Source organism: Scyliorhinus canicula, chromosome 2, assembly GCF_902713615.1.
Source record: "Scyliorhinus canicula chromosome 2, sScyCan1.1, whole genome shotgun sequence".
NCBI classification, from domain to species: Eukaryota; Metazoa; Chordata; class Chondrichthyes; order Carcharhiniformes; family Scyliorhinidae; genus Scyliorhinus; species Scyliorhinus canicula.
The window spans coordinates 19,225,536-19,247,474 of NC_052147.1; the positions used below are offsets into that span (position 1 = coordinate 19,225,536).

General features: G+C 44.9%; 1 protein-coding gene across 1 annotated transcript in view; it reads left to right on the forward strand.

The window, feature by feature from the left end:
- LOC119951341 (cation channel sperm-associated protein subunit beta-like) overlaps positions 1 to 21,939 on the forward strand; it is a 200,709-nt gene that overhangs the window by 166,372 nt on the left and 12,398 nt on the right. Inside the window, exons 11-12 of the mRNA XM_038774468.1 lie at positions 13,226 to 13,336; positions 18,295 to 18,436. Coding sequence (XP_038630396.1) covers positions 13,226 to 13,336; positions 18,295 to 18,436 — 253 coding nt within the window. The remainder of the gene's footprint in view (positions 1 to 13,225; positions 13,337 to 18,294; positions 18,437 to 21,939) is intronic.

Sequence of the window (21,939 nt, forward strand, 5' to 3'; positions counted from 1 at the left end):
GTTGATGTTATCTCACTGGACTCCAGGTGCTCCTCTTCTGGAGTCAAAATCGGCATGGTGTCTTTTTGTTTGATGTCTCTGGACTCCAGGTGCTCCTCTCTGGAGTCAGAATCTGCATGGTTTCTTTCGGCATTGTCTCTGTGGACTCCAGGTGCTCCTCTTCTGGAGTCAAAATCTGCATGTTTTCTTTTGGCGTTGTCTCTCTGGGCTCCAGGTGCTCCTCTTCTGGAGTCAAAATCTGCATATTTTCTGTCGGCATTGTCTCTCTGGACTGTTGGGTGGCCCGACTCTGTGCTTCTGTACAGACAAGCTGAGAACTGTCAGTCTCACTGTGATCCTGTACGTCGAGTGCGAGCACCTTGTCACTTTCTTCGCATGCAGTGGGCAGAGGTGCATTGTCTTCTTCTTGTTCCTGTGAGCGTGTTGGACTTTCATAGTCCGCTCTTTCTTCTTGTTCCTGTGAGCTTGGTAGACTTTCATAGTCTGCTTGCGGTTGCTCAGGTACAGCGGGTTTACCTTCATGGTCTTGTTCATGCTTGGTGTCCGCCCGGGAGTGTTTGCTTGCATCCCTGTTGGCGTCTTTCATCACTCGCACTGTGGAGCCTGTCATCGCTCGCTCCGTGGAGTCTTCCTGTGCTCTCTGTGTGGAATCGTCTTCGTCTTGGGTATTGCTGTCATCTAATGTATCGACGAGCTGCCATGGCACCATGGTGTTGGATTCATCCACCATGAGTAGATTCGTGTTGAGCTTTGCAACGGTGTCGCTGATGCTGTGATCAGCATGTCCAAATAACTCCTCCATGTCTGAGTAGTATTCTTTGAAAGCCATTTCATCTTGGTTGGCTTCTTCTACCACGAGTTGATTCGTGTTGAACTTTGCGACCGTGTCGCTGATGCTGTGATAAGCATATCCGACTGACTCAGCTGTGTCTGAGTAGTATTCTCCGAAAACCAAATCATCCTGGTTGGATTCTTCTACCACGAGTTGATTCGTGTTGAACTTTGCGACCGTGTCGCTGATGCTGTGATAAGCATATCCGACTGACTCAGCCATGTCTGAGTAGTATTCTTCGAAAACCAAAGCATTTTGGTTGGATTCATCTACCACGAGTTGGTTCGTGTTGTACTTTGCGACCGTGTCGCTGATGCTGTGATAAGCATATCCGACTGACCCAGTCAGGTCCGAGAGGTAATCGTCGAAAAACAAATCATCTTTTGTTGTTTCGGAATTCTTTTTGTTCGCTTCACTGTGTGTGGTGAAGGCAACTTTTTCCAAGGTTTTGTGCAAGTTGTTTTTCACTGTTGGTTTAAGTTCAGGCGTTTTTCTGTGTTCTGAGGCAAGAAAATTTGGTTTTACCACTTTAAGTGTCTTGGTTTCAATTTTCGGGCATTTCCCTTTTAAGTGGGCGTGGTCAGGATTCTCAGACGTCATGACATCACGCGTTGGCATGACTTGCGCATGCGCAAATCGGCTTTCTTGCCTTGTGCGGTTCGGTGTCCATCGCGCATGTGCGGCTTGCGCATGCGCATGACGGTCCGCGACGAAGACTTTTTTTGATTGCGCATGCGCGGCTTGCGCATGCGCATAACGATCGGCGCCGCGATCTTTTGTAAACTGCGCATGCGCGATTTCCGGTTCCGGCGCATGCGCGACTTCCGGTTCCGGCGCATGCGCAGACGCGATTTGTAGTTCTTTGCTTACCAGAGACTGCAAAATGTGCTCCGACGCCATTTTATCGCGGATTTCAGCGTTTTTTCTTTCTAAAAGTTGTAAGTTACCTTTTCTTTCCGATCTGGACTGGATTTCAGCGTTTTGGCTTTGTGAGAAATTCTTTTTATTTCTTCTTTTTGATCTGTACTTTTCATTCGCGATTTCTTGCTCTTTTCGTGATTTTTTAAGTCTTGCATCACTCAGTCTCTGTGCAGTTTGGACTCTGAGTATGTCTTGCTGTTCAAATTTCTCACAGTACTCTTCAAATTTGTTTAGTAACGTTTGTAAGCTGTTTTTGTCTTCACCTTTTGAGTATTTAAATCCATTATAAACTTTCCTAGCTTCATGTCCTTCGATGAGGATTGCTATTTTAATTTCGTCTGAGGCGGCTGCTGCATCATATGCTATGATACCGAAATCGAACATTTGTTTAAACCTTTCCCAGACACTTCTTACTTTTCCAGTCGTGTCCAGGTGAAGTGGGTATCCAAGGCACATCCTCTCATCAGCAATGTCTTCCCAAGTCGAATGTCCAGCAGGAGATCTCCATGCCATTCTTGGTTGAGATTTCCATGCCATTTTTTTTTGTTTTCTGTATCTGCAGCTGAGTTGTCCTGTCATAAGCGTCTGAAATCACTCCTGGGTACCATGTGTTGTTCCTCGTGTCTTAATAAAGCTCGTAGTCTCAAGTGTGGAGAAGATGCTTTATTGTGGGTTCGTTCAGTTTCCAGAGCTCGACCTAGAACTACCTTCCAGTGCTAACTACCAGCTTTGCTTGCTGTGTGTCCTGCTTACCAGCCCCCCTGCTGTGAAGAGTGTGTCCTCACTTCCTGTCCTGATCTATTTGTATGGCTCTCCCGTGCTCCCTCTAGTGGTCGCTCAGTTGTGTTGCATCTGGTTAACTTGTGATCACCACAGTGTGGTCCAAATACGTGAAGAAACTGCCGAAGATCCTCTACTGCAGCGCGTGATGCAACACCTCGCCCATGGCTGGCAAAAGGGGCAATGTCCCCAGTTCTTTAATGTTAAGGATGAGTTAATGGTTAGATAGATAGAGAAATACAGCACAGAACAGGCCCTTCAGCCCACGATGTTGTGCCGAACTTTTGTCCGAGGTTAATCATAGAATTTTGGACACTAAGGGCAATTTTTCATGGCCAATCCACCCAACCTCAACATCTTTGGACTGTGGGAGGAAACCGGAGTACCCGGAGGAAACCCACGCACACACGGGGAGGATGTGCAGACCCACACAGACAGTGACCCAAGTCGAAATCGAACTTGGGACCCTGGAGCTGTGAAGCAATTGTGCTATCCACAATGCTACCGTGCTGCCCTTAAGAAGAAGTTAATCTACACTCCATTATTCTACCCTAATCCATGTACCTATCCAATAGCCGCTTGAAGGTCCCTAACGTTTCCGACTCAACTACTTCCACAGGCAGTGCATTCCATGCCCCCACTACTCTCTGGGTAAAGAACCTACCTCTGACATCCCCTCTATATCTTCCACCATTTATCTTAAATTTATGTCCCATTGTAATGGTGTGTTCCACCCGGGGAAAAAGTCTCTGACTGTCTACTCTATCTATTCCCCTGATCATCTTATAAACCTCTATCAAGTCGCCCCTCATCCTTCTCCGTTCTAATGAGAAAAGGCCTAGCACCCTCAACCTTTCCTCGTATGACCTACTCTCCATTCCAGGCAACATCCTGGTAAATCTCCTTTGCACCTTTTCCAAAGCTTCCACATCCTTCCTAAAATGAGGCGACCAGAACTGCACACAGTACTCCAAATGTGGCCTGACCAAGGTTTTGTACAGCTGCATCATCACCTCACGGCTCTTAAATTCAATCCCTCTGCTAATGAACGCTAGCACACCATAGGCCTTCTTCACAGCTCTATCCACTTGAGTGGCAACTTTCAAAGATCTATGAACATAGACCCCAAGATCTCTCTGCTCCTCCACATTGCCAGGAACCCTACCGTTAACCCTGTATTCCGCATTCATATTTGCCCTTCCAAAATGGACAACCTCACGCTTGTCAGGGTTAAACTCCATCTGCCACTTCTCAGCCCAGCTCTGCATCCTATCTATGTCTCTTTGAAGCCGACAACAGCCCTCCTCACTATCCACAACTCCACCAATCTTCGTATCATCTGCAAATTTACTGACCCACCCTTCAACTCCCTCATCCAAGTCGTTAATGAAAATCACAAACAGCAGAGGACCCAGAACTGATCCCTGCGGTACGCCACTGGTAACTGGGCTCCAGGCTGAATATTTGCCATCCACCACCACTCTGTGTCTTCTATCGGTTAGCCAGTTTGTTATCCAACTGGCCAAATTTCCCACTATCCCATGCCTCCTTACTTTCTGCACAAGCCTATAATGGGGAACCTTATCAAATGCCTTACTAAAATCCATGTACACTACATCCACTGCTTTATCTTCATCCACATGCTTGGTCACCTCCTCAAAGAAGTCAATAAGCCTTGCAAGGCAAGACCTACCCCTAACAAATCCGTGCTGACTATCCCCAATCAAGCAGTGTCTTTCCAGATGCTCAGAAATCCTATCCCTCAGTATCCTTTCCATTACTTTGCCTACCACCGAAGTAAGACTAACTGGCCTGTAATTCCCAGGGTTATCCCTATTCCCTTTTTTGAACAGGGGCACGACATTCGCCACTCTCCAATCCTCTGGTACCACCCCTGTTGACAGCGAGGACGAAAAGATCATTGCCAACGGCTCTGCAATTTCATTTCTTGCTTCCCATAGAATCCTTGGATATATCCTGTCAGGCCCGGGGGACTTGTCTATCCTCAAGTTTTTCAAAACACGCAACACATCTTCCTTCCTGACAAGTATCTCCTCGAGCTTATCAGTCTGTTTCACACTGTCCTCTCCAACAATATGGTCCCTCTCGTTTGTAAATACTGAAGAAAAATACTTGTTCAAGACCTCTCCTATCTCTTCAGACTCAATACACAATCTCCCGCTACTGTCCTTGATCAGACCTACCCTCGCTCTAGTCATTCTCATATTTCTCACATATGTGTAAAAGGCCTTGGGGTTTTCCTTGATCCTACCTGCCAAAGATTTTTCATGCCCTCTCTTAGCTCTCCTAATCCCTTTCTTCAGTTCCCTCCTGGCTATCTTGTATCCCTCCAGCGCCCTGTCTGAACCTTGTTTCTTCAGCCTTACATAAGTCTCCTTCTTCCTCTTAACAAGACATTCAACCTCTCTTGTCAACCATGGTTCCCTCACTCGACCATCTCTTCCCTGCCTGACAGGGACATACATATCAAAGACACGCAGTACCTGTTCCTTGAACAAGTTCCACATTTCACTTGTGTCCTTCCCTGACAGCCTATGTTCCCAAGTTCTGCAGTTCAATTCTTGTCTGACAGCATTGTATTTATCCTTCCCCCAATTGTAAACCTTGCCCTATTGCACGCACCTATCCCTCTCCATAACTAAAGTGAAAGTCACAGAATTGTGGTCACTACCTCCAAAATGCTCCCCCATTAACAAATCTATCACCTGCCCTGGTTCATTACCAAGTACTAAATCCAATATGGCCTCCCCTCTGGTCGGACAATCTACATACTGTGTTAGAAAAGCTTCCTGGACACACTGCACAAACACTACCCCATCCAAACTATTTGATCTAAAGAGTTTCCACTCAATGTTTGGGAAGTTGAAGTCACCCATGACTACTACCCTGTGACTTCCGCACCTTTCCAAAATCTGTTTCCCAATCTGTTCCTCCACATCTCTGCTGCTATTGGGGGGCCTATAGAAAACTCCCAACAAGGTGACTGCTCCTTTCCTATTTCTGACTTCAACCCATATTACCTCAGTAGGCAGATCCCCCTCGAACTGCCTTTCTGCAGCTGTTATACTACCTCTAATTAACAATGCCCCCCCCCCCCCCCCCCACCTCTTTTACCATCCTCCCTAATCTTGTTAAAACATCTATAACCAGGGACCTCCAACAACCATTTCTGCCCCTCTTCTATCCAAGTTTCCGTGATGACCACCACATCATAGTCCCAAGTACCGATCCATGCCTTAAGTTCACCCACCTTATTCCTGATGCTTCTTGCATTAAAGTATACACACTTCAACCCATCTCCTTGCCTGCAAGTACTCTCCTTTGTCAGTGTTACCTTCCCCACTGCATCACTACGTGCTTTGGCGTCCTGAATATCGGCTTCCTTAGTTGCTGGACTACAAATCCGGTTCCCATTCCCTGCCAAATTAGTTTAAATCCTCCCGAAGAGTACTAGAAAACCTCCCCCCCAGGCTATTGGTGCCCCTCTGGTTCAGATGCAACCCCCGTCCTGCTTGTACAGGTCCCACCTTCCCCAGAATGCGCTCCAATTATCCAAATACCTGAAACCCTCCCTCCTACACCATTCCTGCAGCCACGTGTTCAACTGCACTCTCTCCCTATTCCTAGCCTCGCTATCACCGGCAACAAACCAGAGATGACAACTCTGTCTGTCCTGGCCTTTAACTTCCAGCCTAACTCCCTAAACTTGTTTATTACCTCCACACCCTTTTTCCTACCTACGTCGTTGGTACCAATATGCACCATGACTTCTGGCTGCTCACCCTCCCCCTTGAGGATCCTGAAGACACAATCCAAGACATCCCTGGCCCTGGCACTCGGGAGGCAACATACCTTTCGGGAGTCTCGCTCGCGACCACAGAATCTCCTATCTATTCCCCTAACCATTGAATCTCCTATTACTATTGCTTTTCTATGCTTCCCCCTTCCCTTCTGAGCCCCAGAGCCAGACTCAGTGCCAGAGACCTGGCCGTCCCCCTAGATCATCCCCCCAACAGCATCCAAAACGGTATACTTGTTTTGAAGGGGAACGGCCACGAGAGATCCCTGCACTGTCTGCCTGTTAGTTTTCTTTCCCCTGACTGTAACCCAGCTACTCTTGTCCAGTACCTTGGGTGTGGCTACCTCCCTGTAACTCTTCTTGATAACCCCCTCTGCCTCCCGGATGATCCGAAGTTTATCCAGCTCCAGCTCCCGTACCTTAACACGGTCTCTGAGGAGCTGGAGTTGGGTGCACTTCCCGTAGGTATAGTCAGCGGGGACACCAGTGGTATCCCTCACCACCCACATCCTACAGGAGGAGTATGCAACTGCCCTAGCCTCCATCCCCTCTTACTTTACAGAATTAGCTGCCCCGTGGACCAACTGGACCTCCGCCCTCCGAATCTGCTTCCAGTCAGCTGTACTCTAAACTCCTGGCTCCCTTCACGCTCTTTGATAAATATAGGAAATGAAATGTAAGGAGCACCTTACTCCCTCCTCACCTAACTCCCTCAGTCACCAAACTCTCACTGTAGCACTCAAATGCAACAAGCTCAGCACTCAGTGCAAACAAAAGGGATGTTGAGGGAATCCTTCTTAAACTAGATGGGATCGTCATTCCTCAAAACATGCAGACTCGGTCAAATCCATGAGGGTCACCTTGGGGTCGGAAAATGCCGATGCAGAGCTCAGGAGGCGGTTTACTGGCCGGGCATTAACCAGGATATTGCCAACACGGTCCTCAACTGCACAACCTGTCAGAAGTTTCAACCAGCTCAACCCAAGGAAGCTCTGCAACAGGACCTGATTGTGACCTCTCTGTGGTCTAAGGTAGGGGTAGATCTCTTTCACGCCAAGGGGCGTGACTACGTGCTCTTGGTCGACTACTTCTCCAGTTACCCGGAAGTGGTGAAACTGTCGGACCTCACGCCTAAGGCAGTCATCAAAGCCTGCAAAGAAACATTTGCCAGGCACGGGATACCACTCACAGTAATGAGTGACAATGGTCCATGCTTTTTCCGATTTTGCTCAGTCCTACAACTTCCATCACATCACCTCCAGTCCCCATTACCCGCAATCAAATGGGAAGGCCAAGAAAGGGGCCCTTATTGTCAAGCGGTTATTGTGCATGGCTGCAGACGCAGGCTCTGACTTCAACTTAGCAATGCTGGTATACAGGGCAACCCCTCTGTCGACTGGTTTGTCTCCGGCGCAGCTGCTCATGAACCGCACTCTGAGGACGACGTTCCAGCCATCCATGTTCCAGACCTTGACCGCCACACGATGCTGCAAAAAGTGCAGCGATCCCGGGACCAGCAGAAGATCAAGTATGATGCTCATGCCACGGATCTGCCTGTGCTGGCTCCAGCCGATGATGTTCGCGTCCTGCTGCCTGAGGGCGGTTGGTCAGCCCCAGCTGTTGTTGTCAAGCAGGTCGCCCCAAGTTCTTTCATTGTTCTAATGGCTGACGGCTCCATTCTCCGGCGCAACAGTTGTGAAGAGTTCCACGCCCACCACCTGACCGCTGTGCTCCACCGGTTATCATGCTTCCTCTGGACGTCTCCTGCCACGAGGCCACTGATCTGCCAGCGATCCCACCTGCCCACCTCTGCGGCGATCGACAAGAATTTGTCGCCCGCCACAAAAACTGAATCTATAGACTTAACTCTTGTAAATTTTGTTCAGTTTGCTCTGTATCTGCACGATGAACACCTTCCCATGTACATATGTTCAATCACTCACCACTTGTACATAGTCAGGCATGTATATACCGCCACATTCCAAAATTAATTTTTTTTAAAAGGGGAGATGTCATAATATCCACTCATGTATATAATGAGATGCAGACAGGCAGTGATTGACACACAGGATGACCAGTGAACACACAACACAGAACAGCCAATCACCAGATAGGACACTACCACTATAAAGCCCACAGGGCATTAAGATTCCCGCTCTCTCAGGACCCAGCTACTGAGACAGTCAGAGTCCACGATCTAGTGAACACAATTACCATGCGGTAGCTAGTAAGTCTGGTCAAGCCAGTACGAGGTCATCAGCTAGATTAGTAGAGTGTCAACCCACAGCTGAATATGTACAGCAGTTCTCAAGTTGAATAAAACAGTGTTGGATCATCTCCTGTGTCAGACGTCTGTTTCTAACTTCACTGCATCAAGGTGCAGTCTACGTTGAACCAACCTGCTTAACACATCATCCTCCTTCTTGGATTGAATTTCTGTTGTGCCTTCCAAATAACCCCCGAAAACCCATGCCATTGTTGTTCCACTGCTTGGCTCCTTTTCCAATCAACTCTGGCCAGCTCCTCCCTCATGACTTTGTAGGTACCCTTATTCAAGTGTAATACTGTTACATCAGATTGCAGCTTCTCCCTCTCAAACTGCAGGGTAAATTTTCAGACCGTCAGGGTTCTGATGAAAATTGGCGTGTCACTCCTGAAAATGAAAAAATGAAAATCGCTTATTGTCACGAGTAGGCTTCAATGAAGTTACTGTGAAAAGCCCCTAGTCGCCACATTCCAGCGCCTGTCCGGGGAGGCTGGTACGGGAATCGAACCGTGCTGCTGGCCTGCTTGGTCTGCTTTAAAAGCCAGCGATTTAGCTGAGTGAGCTAAACCAGCCCCTGCTGCATAGCTGAGTTTTCAGGGCAGATCTTGAACCTCTCTGAAAAAAGTCAGTGGGCGTGACTTATGCCGTCACTTTGGCGGAGCCTGATAGAGCCGGATCAAGGTGCCCTTTCGCGCTTTGTCATCACTGAAAGAACCCCCCACCCCAGCTATTCCCCATAATGGACACAGTAGCCCTCCCCGGCCAGCATCGGGGACTCTCCCTCTCCACCACAAGCATTAGCATCAGGCTCTCCATCCTCAAACATAATGTGAATCCTGCCCCAATAGAGGTTCCGCAGAGGGACTGCCTCGGCACTGTCCCTGGCACAGGTTGGCACTGCCAGGTTGTCACTGTTTAGGGAGGGGGAAAATCGGTAAATGAAATCTCACCGGCAAGAATCTCAGTTCCCGACTCTCACAAGATTTTGTGCGTTGCTGTTCTTGCTGATGGCAGATATGGCCGCAATATCATCCCCATTAACTTGCAGATAAACTATCCCTCCTTAACCTACGGATCTGTTACATCCTTTGACATAGTTGATCACATTATCCACCTTCATTACCGCTCCAACATCTTTACAAATGCCTTTCCTTCCCAAGTCTTTGAATATGATCTTGCATCCCAACTCTGTGCCATCTTTTCCAGGAACTGCCAGTCAAGTTTCCACCCCAACTTGGTGCCAAAATAACTCTTATCAATGTTGCAAATCACATCTTAAATAACTGCGACAAATTAATAGATTACTTTTCATCCTTCTTGATATGTCTGCTGTTTTTGATAAGGTTGACCACACCATCCTTCACCAATGTCTCTCCATGTTGTACAGTTGAATGGGGCTTCAGTCCCCTGATTTCATTCTTATCAATCCAGCTATAGCAAGCAAATAACCTCCAATGTCTTCCCTTTCTCTTCCTGCACCATTACATCTGGTGTTCACAAAGGACCCATCCTTGATGCCCCATCCTATTTCTCATTATTAAACTAGATTATTTGATTATTATGACTCTGCTGATTGTGGGAATTTGCAATTCATCATTTTAGCTGTTGTGTTTCCGACATTACAGCAATGCCCACTGTCATGCCTAGCAAAGGCATGCCCTATCCATAACTTTTAAAACATGAACATGTAATCAGTTTGGAGTATTTTACAACTGACTTTTCTTTTAATAATTGACATTAAAATTCTGCAAAAGAATCACCTGACTTTACCTGTAAATTTAGACTGTCACACTGTCCCGAAGGGAGGTCTTGTGGCACAATGGTCGAGCCCCTACCTCTGGACGAGAAGCTTTGGGTGCAAGTTGAACACCAAGACTTGTGCGCCATGGAAGGAGTGTTCATAACACAGTTCAATGGGTTGATAATCAGCTCAGGAATCCTTCCACCACTTTCCCACTTTTCCCCAAAGTGGATGTGTGTGAAAATACACTGATCAAAACCTGACTCAAAACGACTAAATGTCACATTCCAAGCTGAGAAATGTTAATATCCACATCCTGAGGTCATTCAAAAGATATTTCCTGACTTGAATGGGTATTTCCAGAACAGAAGATGGTGATTGTTTCAGATGCCCAGGGTGAATGTCTGCACACAATATTCCACATTCTAGCTAATTAACTTAAGCCTAAAAACATTTTGGAAAGGAGTTATGAAAGACCATGTTGGTCATCTGTGAATAAAAGCTGTAAGTGCTGCTTGCAGAACACATAACAACACTGCAGAGTCAATAGCAACAGTAAGAACAGCGACTTCTACACCATTTTAAGACCTGGAGACTGCAATATTGTAAGGTTTCCAAGCTTGTTCCTTTTCAAGTCCTCCAGTACAGAAAACCGACCTCCTAGTAGCAAAATACACATAATTAATTGTGTGACCTATTGAAAATCCATCTCTTCAAGCGAATCCTGCAATAATCCTGATATTTTTGACTCTGGCTATTGATTCAACCTGCACTTCAGGAATGAAAACACCTCCTTCACTGGACTTGCAACATGTTACAATCCCATTTGATGATATAACTGAATGGGAAGATTCCAGAATGGAACACTGGCTTAAAAGACCTTAGGTTGGATTCTCTTTGGGCCACATGTTCATAGCCCTGCAGAGTGCTAGCAGTGAACCATCGGAAAGCTCGCAGCTTTTGCTGCAGATACGGGCCCCCACACTTCCGGGTCAGAGGCCCCACATGCGCACGGCAGCGGCCTCCAGTGGCTGCGCCATGCTCCATGGCGGACTCAGATTGCAGAGCTGGACCCTCCAAATACTGCCCTCGATCGGCCGTGCATCTGACCTGGACCACCCACCCAAAATTAGCATGGTGCCGTATAAGGCACCCCCTGCCCTGTGATCGGCCCGCCCCAACCATGGCGGTCGCAGACTGAGGGAGCGACTTAATGTTTAGACTTTTGGGGTGAATGTGAGATTAAATAATCCTTTTCAATTAAATCCACAAAAAGCTTGCTGCTAGTTAGTCAAATTGACTATGCACTCAATATTGAAGAAACATCCACACCTTCCTTTTCAAAAACACACTGATTATAGACATTAAGGGAAGGGATCTTGGGTTTCAGTTCTCCATGATTACAGTCTGTAACACAAATCAGAAACTATAGAGCTATATGGATGCTAGACCATTTGTTCAAAAGTGGGAAGGGAGAAACAAAAATCAGAGAAAAAGATGGTCACATTTTAAGTTCACCATTACAAATGCAAATTGCCCACTATTACGATTCCAGACTGGCAGTTTGAAGAACGCTGTTGAGAACCAGTCTTCTTTCCAAGTAGGATAGGGGAAAAAAGAGTAATAATATTTTAAAAGCAAGCCAAACAAATAATTAAACTTAAGAATTCCGATCCTGGATGAGCCCCCAATTTTATCACAATCCCAGACCAGACCCCAATAGTGGCTTATAGTGGCATCCAATAGTGAATACTGGACCTAAACCCTAATATTTTAGTTTATTTTAAGGCTGTGCAGAAAGAATGATTTGCTCCAGGAGTGATTGCATGAAAAAAATAAGGCTTTGGTATTTCTAAAACAAACCTTTATTATAAATACAATATTAAAGTTTTAATTTCACCACCCAAGAAAGAATAGCTTATAATTACCCCTTGACACAACTATACAATTTCCCATCAAACAACAAGAAAAGAAACGTACAGCTCTTAATCCACCTTAAAATTAGCAGGGCATAGAGTAATACTTGTGGCATAGAATGGATTCTGGCTCTTGTTCGAACCATTTCAGGCTCTGGCTGAATATCTTTAAATAACTTTCAACGTGGTTGTTTCAGCTTCTTCCTTGTCTTCAGGCAAGAATGCTCTGCTTTTCAAATAGTCTGACTCTTTTTCCGCTATCCTACTGGGAAAGAAAGCTGCCTTTCTCTGTGGTCTAAAAAAACACAAGGATTGTCAGATCAGGCTTCACTTCCGAAACCCTTTTCTCCCAAACCCTGTCTCTCTCCACAGCTTTCTCCAAACTGCCTCTCTGCCTTTTTGAAAGTGTCTCTCTGCATTCCTTGGCTCCACCCAGTAATGACCTCATTTCACCAAAGCTAAAAAAAACAAGTTCATTCTGCACATTAACTCCCCAGGGACTTACCCAGTCAAACCACAGTCCATTAGCCTAGACTGATAAACACATTCCTGCACCAGTTTCTCTTAAAACCACCAAAGTTCTACAAACAAAATTCTTTTAAACAAACACATTCTAACCTCAGGCTTTTAAAACTTTATAAGAAAGGCTTGTTTTTAGAAATACCAAGCCTTATTTTTTGCATGCAATCACTCCTGGAGCAAATCATTCTTTCCCACTGCATTTATAATCCAATTTTCCTTACATCTTTCAATCATCAGAAAATGCTGTAATGTAAGTTACAAATGCATTTACAATATCCCAACAACTACTCATTTTAGTTTTGTTTTAGGGTGCTTTACATTTCTATAGCCAACCCTTTATGCTCCCCATGAAGAATCCTTCTTAATTCTTAATTCTCCTTATTGGAATGAAATTCTACGGTAACATTTCGTCTTATTTTAATTACAGAAAACAGGGCATTACAAGCAATGTGAAAATAAGAAATCAAGAAAGGAATGTGGCTGTACTGAAGCGATGAAATTATCTTCATTAATTCAATACTCGGATTGTAGAGAGAAGGTAAGAGGTTTGCTCAACAATTACTTCAACTGTGCTTTGCATTACAGCATAAAAAGCAAAAGCATATTTGGTGTAGGTTAGGATAAATAGCACCGAATCAATACTTATCAGCGCCCACATTCAGTCTGTATATGGTCAGTATTTAATTACCACGAACTGAGCCCATTTATGATCACAGAAAAAAATATTCCATAATTAAATTTAGGCTGTCCAAAGACAAATAGCTAAAGGTTTCAATCGCAAAGTAAAAATATTTGACCGATTAGTCTTAAATATTAAATGCAAAGTGATAAGATTTTGCAACAACTACAAATTCATTGTTATAGGGTTGGATAAATTAATATTGAATTAATAATTTTGTCACTTAATGTTCCAATTTCAGCCACATAGTCCTTTCAAGCAGAATTCCAATTTGTTTTCTTTGAGGACAGAGCTGATTTTCCACAGGCAGCACCATTTGCATAAATGGGTTTCCACCCATGCAATCTTCAACACAATGGCCCTCTGCTTTCCAGAACCTTCTTAGCTTCTCTTTAGATCTCTGTGTTCTTGTCTGCCTCCCACATGGCCTCTGTATTTTAGCTTCCTTCCTGTTGGCACTGCTTCCAAGGTGAAATGAACTAATATTTCTGATTATCCAAAAATTATAATTGTTCCTTTTACAGGTGATACAAACTCTTAAAAGACATTTTCAACTCAAACCATTTATAGATTCCCCAAATGTTTTAAAGAAGTTATAAATTTTACTTCCTGTCCAGGCCAAAGACCAAGGCATTTCTCCCACCCCCTTGGGAAAAATAAACTTTCATCACAGTTAAGTTTTCTTTACAACAGTGTTCAAAATATAACAAGTTCTTAACATCATGAACAAATTAAACACCATATCATACAGACAATAACAATGATTAAGTATATTTCCAAAAGAAGATTCATGTCAAACATACAGTTTTATTTTGTAATCTTATAAAACCCCATGCATTCACCTGGCTTTGAGACATTTACTGTCCATTGTTCTGAAAACTCTTGAGAGGGCACCAGCAATCATAATTTGGGCTGGCAACATGCACAATTTCTATTGTAAATGGCTGCAGCATTAAACCCCATTAAAGGAGCTCAATGATGATGTACCTGCACTTTGAGTGTTATAGGTGCTTTTCTGACAAAATGTGTTGATGCACATCTCCCTTTCTTCAATGGCTAACGTCGATATCACATTGAAACAAAGAGCAGAATGCATGATGCTCGCCCTTCGTGCTTTTTGCTGTGAAATTGTATTCTTTCGACCATTCTGGGTTGAACAACATCTTTCCCCTAAGGATTTGAATTTATGAATTGTGGTGTGTGTCAGGATGTTGATGTGATGAGGAGAACATCAGTATGTTTTTTTCCCAGGCGCTTGTTGGCCTGAAAATCATTTTTAATGGTCTATATTGGTATTATCCAATGAAGCCGGTAAGAACATGCTGAGGCGGTAGTAAATAGTTGCAGAACAGGCCTAATCGGACCTTTCCACAGGTACATTCACTGACCTGAAAATAATAATGGGGGGGAGTGGGCTGACGTTTAGCTCCTTTTTGACCTTTCCAGCCAATGACTGGATGATTTTGCTATCATTCATTTCTGACCATCCTGCATTGGTCAACGATTCCCGTGAAAAAGACAGGCCTTCCCTGTCAGAGCCAAGTGGCTTCATAAAAGGTGCAAGGTGGCAAGGTTTTGGAATATCCGGCGGCAGCATTTCTGTAGTGGAAAGGGCTACACTAGTGACAAAGAATCAGGAAGACCTCTGGCAATGAGCTTTACTGCCACATCAAAGGTCGAAGACCCTACAATGGAAGTTGGCATCTTTTGAGAAACCTTTCAATAGCTTCCTCTCCCCCCCCCAGTCTTCCTCCCAGTTACTAGCCTGTGCAGAACTTTGTCTCTGATGAGGGGTGGCGATTCTCCAAAATGGAGACTAAGTGTTTGCGCCGTCGTGAACGCCGTCGCATTTCACGGCGGCGCGAAACGGGGAGGGGATGACTGATTCTGACCCCCACAGGGGGTCAGCACGGCGCTGGAGCAGTTCACGCCGCTCCAGCCTCCCTTCCCGGTGCCAAATAGGCGCTGCGCCACCCCTTGCATGCGCAGTTGGGCCGCGCCAACTCACGCATGCGCGGGGGACTTCTTAAGGGGCCGGCCGCGCAACAAAGTAGGCCCGGGGGTGGAGAGCCCAGCCCACCGATCGGTGGACCCCAATCGTGGGTCAGACCCCCAACGGAGGCCCCCCCCCCCCCCCCCCCCCGGTGAAGGAGCGCTTTTCCCCGCCCCACAGGCCGTCCCTCGACCGTTCGCGCAGATGGCGCCGATTCTCTGTGCCTCGCAGAATTGCGTGCCGGCGTCGGGGCGTTGGGGCACAGTTACGCCGATTCTCCAGCTCGGCACAGGGCTCGGAGAATCGCGCCCCAGGTTGTTGATTTCCTGTTAAGTGCCTGTGATGAATGGTATCGGTAACTGCTGTAACTGTACCTTGCCTTTAATACATTGGCCCTTTAAGACCGGGCTTGGAACCCTGAGGGACTCTGCCTCTGGCTCCGCCCCCAGGAAACGTTATATAAGATGATGCTCACTGGACAGCATGCTGTGAGCACACTTCACGGCAGCTGTCCGGTTCTCTGATGATTAAAGCCTTTGAATTACCAATCTTCTCTCCTGTGTTGTAATTGAGGGTATCTCAGTGCCACTCCAGGACTTGAGCACAAAAATCAAGGTTGGCTCTTTGAAGCAATACTGAGGGAATGATGCTCAGTGGAAGGCACTGTATTTTGGATATAAGATTACATTGAGGCCCTCACAGTGGATGTAAAATACCCCATGACACTATTTTGAGAAGTGCAGTACACAAATTGACTGCTACATTTAATTATTTTTATTCTTTCATTAACTCTGACCATTTCTGGCCAGCATTTGTTACCCATACAAAATTGGCCCTGAGAAGGTGATGCGGAACTGCCTTCTCGAACTGCTGCAGTCAATCTGGTGTAAGTTCGCCCACATGAGGGGAGGAAGTGAGTTCACATTCATGGAAAACAAATCAATTTAACACCAGACACCAGTTGGTTTCCAGATTCACTGTGGTGGGTCCCAGCAGAAGAACACGTTGAAAATTCATATTGGCATAAAGCCAATGTTTGGACTCCTGCCGAATTCTAACCTCCCCCCCTCCCCCACCACACTCCATCGCCCCAGTGAATGCCATTGAACCCGCTGGCGGGGCATGAAAAAATTCCACCCCATTTTCTGCCCACATCACAGGTACCTATCATAGATAAGATTACATGGTATATCTATTCACAAATATTTGAAGACAATATGGCAGCAGCACGGTAGCATGGTGGTTAGCATAAATGCTTTACAGCTCCAGGGTCCCAGGTTCAATTCCCGGCTGGGTCACTGTCTGTGCGGAGTCTGCACGTCCTCCCCTTGTGTGCGTGGGTTTCCTCCGGGTGCTCCGGTTTCCTCCCACAGTCCAAAGATGTGCGCGTTAGGTGGATTGGCCATGCTAAATTGCCCGTAGTGTCCTAAAAAGTAAGGTTAGGGGGGGGGGGGGGTGTTGTTGGGTTACGGGTATAGGGTGGATACGTGGGTTTGGGTAGGGTGATCATTGCTCGGTACAACATCGAGGGCCGAAGGGACTGTTCTATGTTCTATGTTCTATCTCGTCATGTGAACAGTTGTAGTTTATACATTGCATAATTTACATATTGAGGATTAAGCTACACTTTCTCCTCAAAACATTTCACAAACTTCCTGTTTATGTTTTAAAGTCTATGGCTCCACAATACAAGAAGTTCAACTGTTACTGCTTTAATTCCTTGCGCCCTTATCTTTGCTTTGTCCAGGCTATATGAAGATTTAAAGTCCCCCAAATTATCACAATGCCTTTGTTTCAAATTCCAATTTTTTTTGCTGAATGCTCTGTCCAATGGTATAACTACAATTTGGAAGCTTATAAAATATATTCCACTGAAGGGAAATAACTAACTGTTAGCAAGACTCCATGGATAAGTAAAAACATAAATGAACAATTGAAGGTGAAGAAAGAGACAAACTTAAGTACATAAATAGCAGAGAAGTGCATAATATAAGAGAACAGGAGAGAAGTACAAAAAACTATTAGAAAGGCAAAGAGGAACAATGAAATTAAGTTATCAAGGAGAATAAAATTAAATGGTAAAATATTTTACAGACACATCAACTAAAAAAAAACCTGGGATATGAACTGAGCCATTAAGACTTTGGCAGGATAATACCACAGGTAACAAAAGAAAGATGGCAGAAATATTAAATATTTATTTCACTTCATATTTACCAGGCAAATACCTCAAATTTCAAAGGCCGAGGCTCCATCCTCATTACATGCTGGATCCCCATATCTGCCTGCCTCACAGTCACACCTTCCTGTCCCTGAACATTGACCAACTCTAAAGTTTTTCTTAACTTCAGCTATGTAACTGCCTCCTATAACAAAGTGCCCCAGTAACTTTCACCTGAGAAGTAATATTGCACAATGTCTGCAGCTCAGCAACTCCGGTCTGAAGTTGCTCGAACTAAGGAAGATTTACTGTACTCTGGTTGTCCAGGGTTGCAATTAGGGCACGCCACCATCTCTGTCTGACCTTATTTATTTATTTTGTTAGTTAATGAGTTATTAATTTAGCAAAGTAAAGTAAAGCAAGTTATAGCTTCCTAACTTGGAGACAAAAGAAGAACACTCACCCACTACTGGGGGTAAAACAAAAAGAGTTCAAAAGCTGAACCTCATTCCCATAGAAACTTAAGCATTATTTTGTTTGGTAATACACTATTTTTCTTGCACAATTGCACTATCATTGTTTGTCAATGGAGCACACACAACAATGTATTATGATAATGTTAGTGTGGAATTCCAACTAATATCACATTGTCTATTCCTGTAGGTTTACCGGGTTACCTATCCAGTCAAAGATTTTCTTCTCAAACTTTACCTGAAGAAATCAAACCAAGTCCTTCAGCAATTGAGCGCACCTTACTTCGTTTTAATCTCTGAACTTAACAACAGGACTAACTGGGAGGCGACTAGTAAGTAAAGTACAAGCAGAAGGAGTGCAAATCTTATATATTCCTGCTATTATTCCATTTCACAGCAACTATTTTAATGTATTTCTGTTTAATGTTTGTGCACCTTAACCTTCATTTCAAAGCCCAAGTTTTTTTGTTTGGAACCTGCCGAATAGTCTTCTGCCTTGTGAAGAATGGTATGACAAGAATAAAAGATGTTCAATGGATATCAGTGAAGGGAATGATTTGCTGCTTGCGGAATTGCTTTGTGCTGAAGCTGTTGGCGAATGATGAGTTCAGAATTCATATGCCGGATGATGCCATTGCCTCAGATTAGCTGAGAGTGCCTTAATGAGTCCTTCCTGGGCATCCCTGGCAACTAAATGATCAACCACAGCATCATCCGAGATCTGTCTGGACACCTGGATTGCATCTCCAGCATCCCAACAGTTTGCTAAATTCTACCTTTTGTGCTAATATCCCTTTCCTGGACATCAAGTTGAGTGTCCTGACTGGTATCATCAGACTTATTCTTAGAGGGTAATCCTAGATTCCAAGAAGTCATCTCCTGACTCTGCTTGGAGGTCTGTGGAAGACATGATTATGCAGGATGAATGTATCATGGCACTCCTTGGATACAGAAACATCGCAAACTTATGACCCAGAAGAGGGCAGCATGGTAGCATGGTGGTTAGCATAAATGCTTCACAGCTCCAGGGTCCCAGGTTCGATTCCCGGCTGGGTCACTGTCTGTGCGGAGTCTGCACGTCCTCCCCGTGTGTGCGTGGGTTTCCTCCGGGTGCTCCGGTTTCCTCCCACAGTCCAAAGATGTGTGGGTTAGGTGGATTGGCCATGCTAAATTGCCTGTAGTGTCCTAAAAAGTAAGGTTAAGGGGGGGTTGTTGGGTTACGGGTATAGGGTGGATACATGGGTTTGAGTAGGGTGATCATTGCTCGGCACAACATTGAGGGCCGAAGGGCCTGTTCTGTGCTGTACTGTTCTAAGTCTAAGAAGGTCATTCAGCCCATTGTTTCTATGCCATCTGAAAAAGAGCAATCCAGCCTAATCCCACTTTCCAGCTCTTGGTCCATCGCTCTGGAGGTGACAGTACTTTGAGTCAATACTCCCATCATCCTCTGGGCCCACCAGTAAATATTTCTCAACTCCTCTCTAATCCTTCTGACAATTATTTGAAAACTATCCCCTGGTTATTGATTCCAAATGTCAAAGTGACCTCCTGGAAGGAGCTGGAGGTGAATAAAGCCAGGGCTGTAGTGACCTTGACCACCATTGGCAAACCGCGGGCAACTGGTCCATTTGGAAGGCTACAGATATCAATGACTGACAGGAAGCTCTGTGCCACCTGACTCTTAACTACCCTCTGAAATGTTCATTTCAAGGACAATTAGTGATGGACAACAAATGTTGGCTTTTTCAGAAATGCACACATCCCATGAATGAATAAAGCATAAGACCCCTGCTTTAATGATACTTGCTTGAATTATTGCTGAATTCAGCAAGATCAATAGGAGCATACGTTTTCCATCAATAGGAGGAAGAAGCTTGCTGCTGTGATCAAGAAGACATGATTAAAGTTGATTGAAGAGCATTGCTCCCCAGTCTCAGATACAGGGCTTTGATGACGTAACCAATCAGAAAAAGTGAATGTATTTGCTTATTCATCTGCACCCCCACTCAACATCGTCACTCTGTCATGCAAGTTTACTCCATGAGATCACTCCTCACAATTTAACTTGCTATGCATTATCTCACTTCCCATGTATCTATCCACTGCTGCTATGCACCCCAATCCTTGTGCAATGTGATGCATTTGTCTGATTTTCACCCTAAATGAATGCACTGCATTCATAATAATAATAATCATCACTTATTGTCACAAGTAGGCTTCAATGAAGTTACTGTGAAAAGCCCCTAGTCGCCACATTCCGGTGCCGGTTCGGGGAGGCTGGTACAGGAATTGAACCTGTGCTGTTGGTATTGCTCTGTATTACAAGCCAGCGATTTAGCCCACTATGCTAAACCAAACCCTACATGATCTCTTCACTCGCAGATCTGGTTCATTGTCTCTTATGGAAGAAACCTCAAAATGCAAAAGAAAGGCAAAGAGCTGGCAGGAGCCCATGAGAAATTGGGCAGTTAACACGTGTAGAAGAAGATGCTTGGAGATAAGTCATACATCTGTATCCCTCATATCAGAGAGAGAGAGAGAGACCAGGAGCTCTCAGGTGGTGGGTGGTAGAATGAAAACTACCCCTGACATGTAGGCTGACTATATCCAATCCATAACTGAACTCTGAGATGACTAGGAATGATGATTGTCGAGATTGTCACTTGGTTCCAACTAACAACTATCCCTGTTTGTGGTCTTCAAGGTCCTTCAGACATAGGCAAAAGTCCTGAAACAAACTAGGAGTTGCATTCATGTTTGCTACTATGCTGGCTTTGTCCAACATTAGATTCACTCTGAGTGTGGGTTAGGTACACTCTTGCATCACTGTGTGGACAGTACTATACTCAGTCCCACATTAATCCTATATGTGCCAAATCTTTATACTGCAGTGAGCATATGGTTCTACAGGCACAATCTGTTCTGTGCCTTTCTCTCTTGGAGCCTCTTGGACATTTGACCCCAAATGTCATGCTAACATCAATAAAAATCAATGAAAAAGAATGCAACAAACTGACATTGTCTCCAATTTTCTTCTGTTTTGCACACTGGGGAAAGGTGAAAGCACCAGCATGAGAAAATGAAGCAAATAAACACAGAAAATAGGAGCAGGAGAAGGTCATTTAGCCCTTTGAGCCTGCTCCATCCTTCATTATGACCATGGGTGATCATCCAACTCAGTAACCTGTTCCCACTTTCCTCAATATCCTTTGGTCCCTTTAATCCCAAGAGCTAAAGCTAACCCCTTTTTGAAAACAACAATGTTTTGGCCTCAACTACGCTCTGTGGCTCATCACTCTCTGGGTGAAGACATTTTTTCTAATCTCAATCCTAAATGGTTTAACCCGTAATCTTAGACTCTGACCCCTAGTTCTGGACTCTTCCACCATCAGGAAGATCCTTTCTGCATCTACCCTCTCTCATCTTGTTTGAATTTTATAGGTTTCTATGAGACCCCCTCATTCTTCTAAACTCCAGCAAATAACTAACTCAATATCTCCTTATACGTCAGTCCCATCATCCCAGGAATCAGTCTGGTAAACCTTTGCTGCACCCCCTCTATAGCAAGAACATCCTTCCTCAGATAAGGCGACCAAAACTGCTCAAAATATTTCAGATGTGGCCTCACCAAGTCCCTGTATAATTGCAGCAAGACATCCCTGCTCTTGTACTTGAATCCTCTCGCTCTGACAGCCAACACACCATTTGCTTTCTTTATCGCCTGCTGCACCTGCATGCTTACTTTCAGTGACTAGGGTGCAAGGACAACCAGGTCTCATTGCACATTCCCCTCTCTCAATCTATAGCCATTCAGATAATAATATGCCTTCCTGCT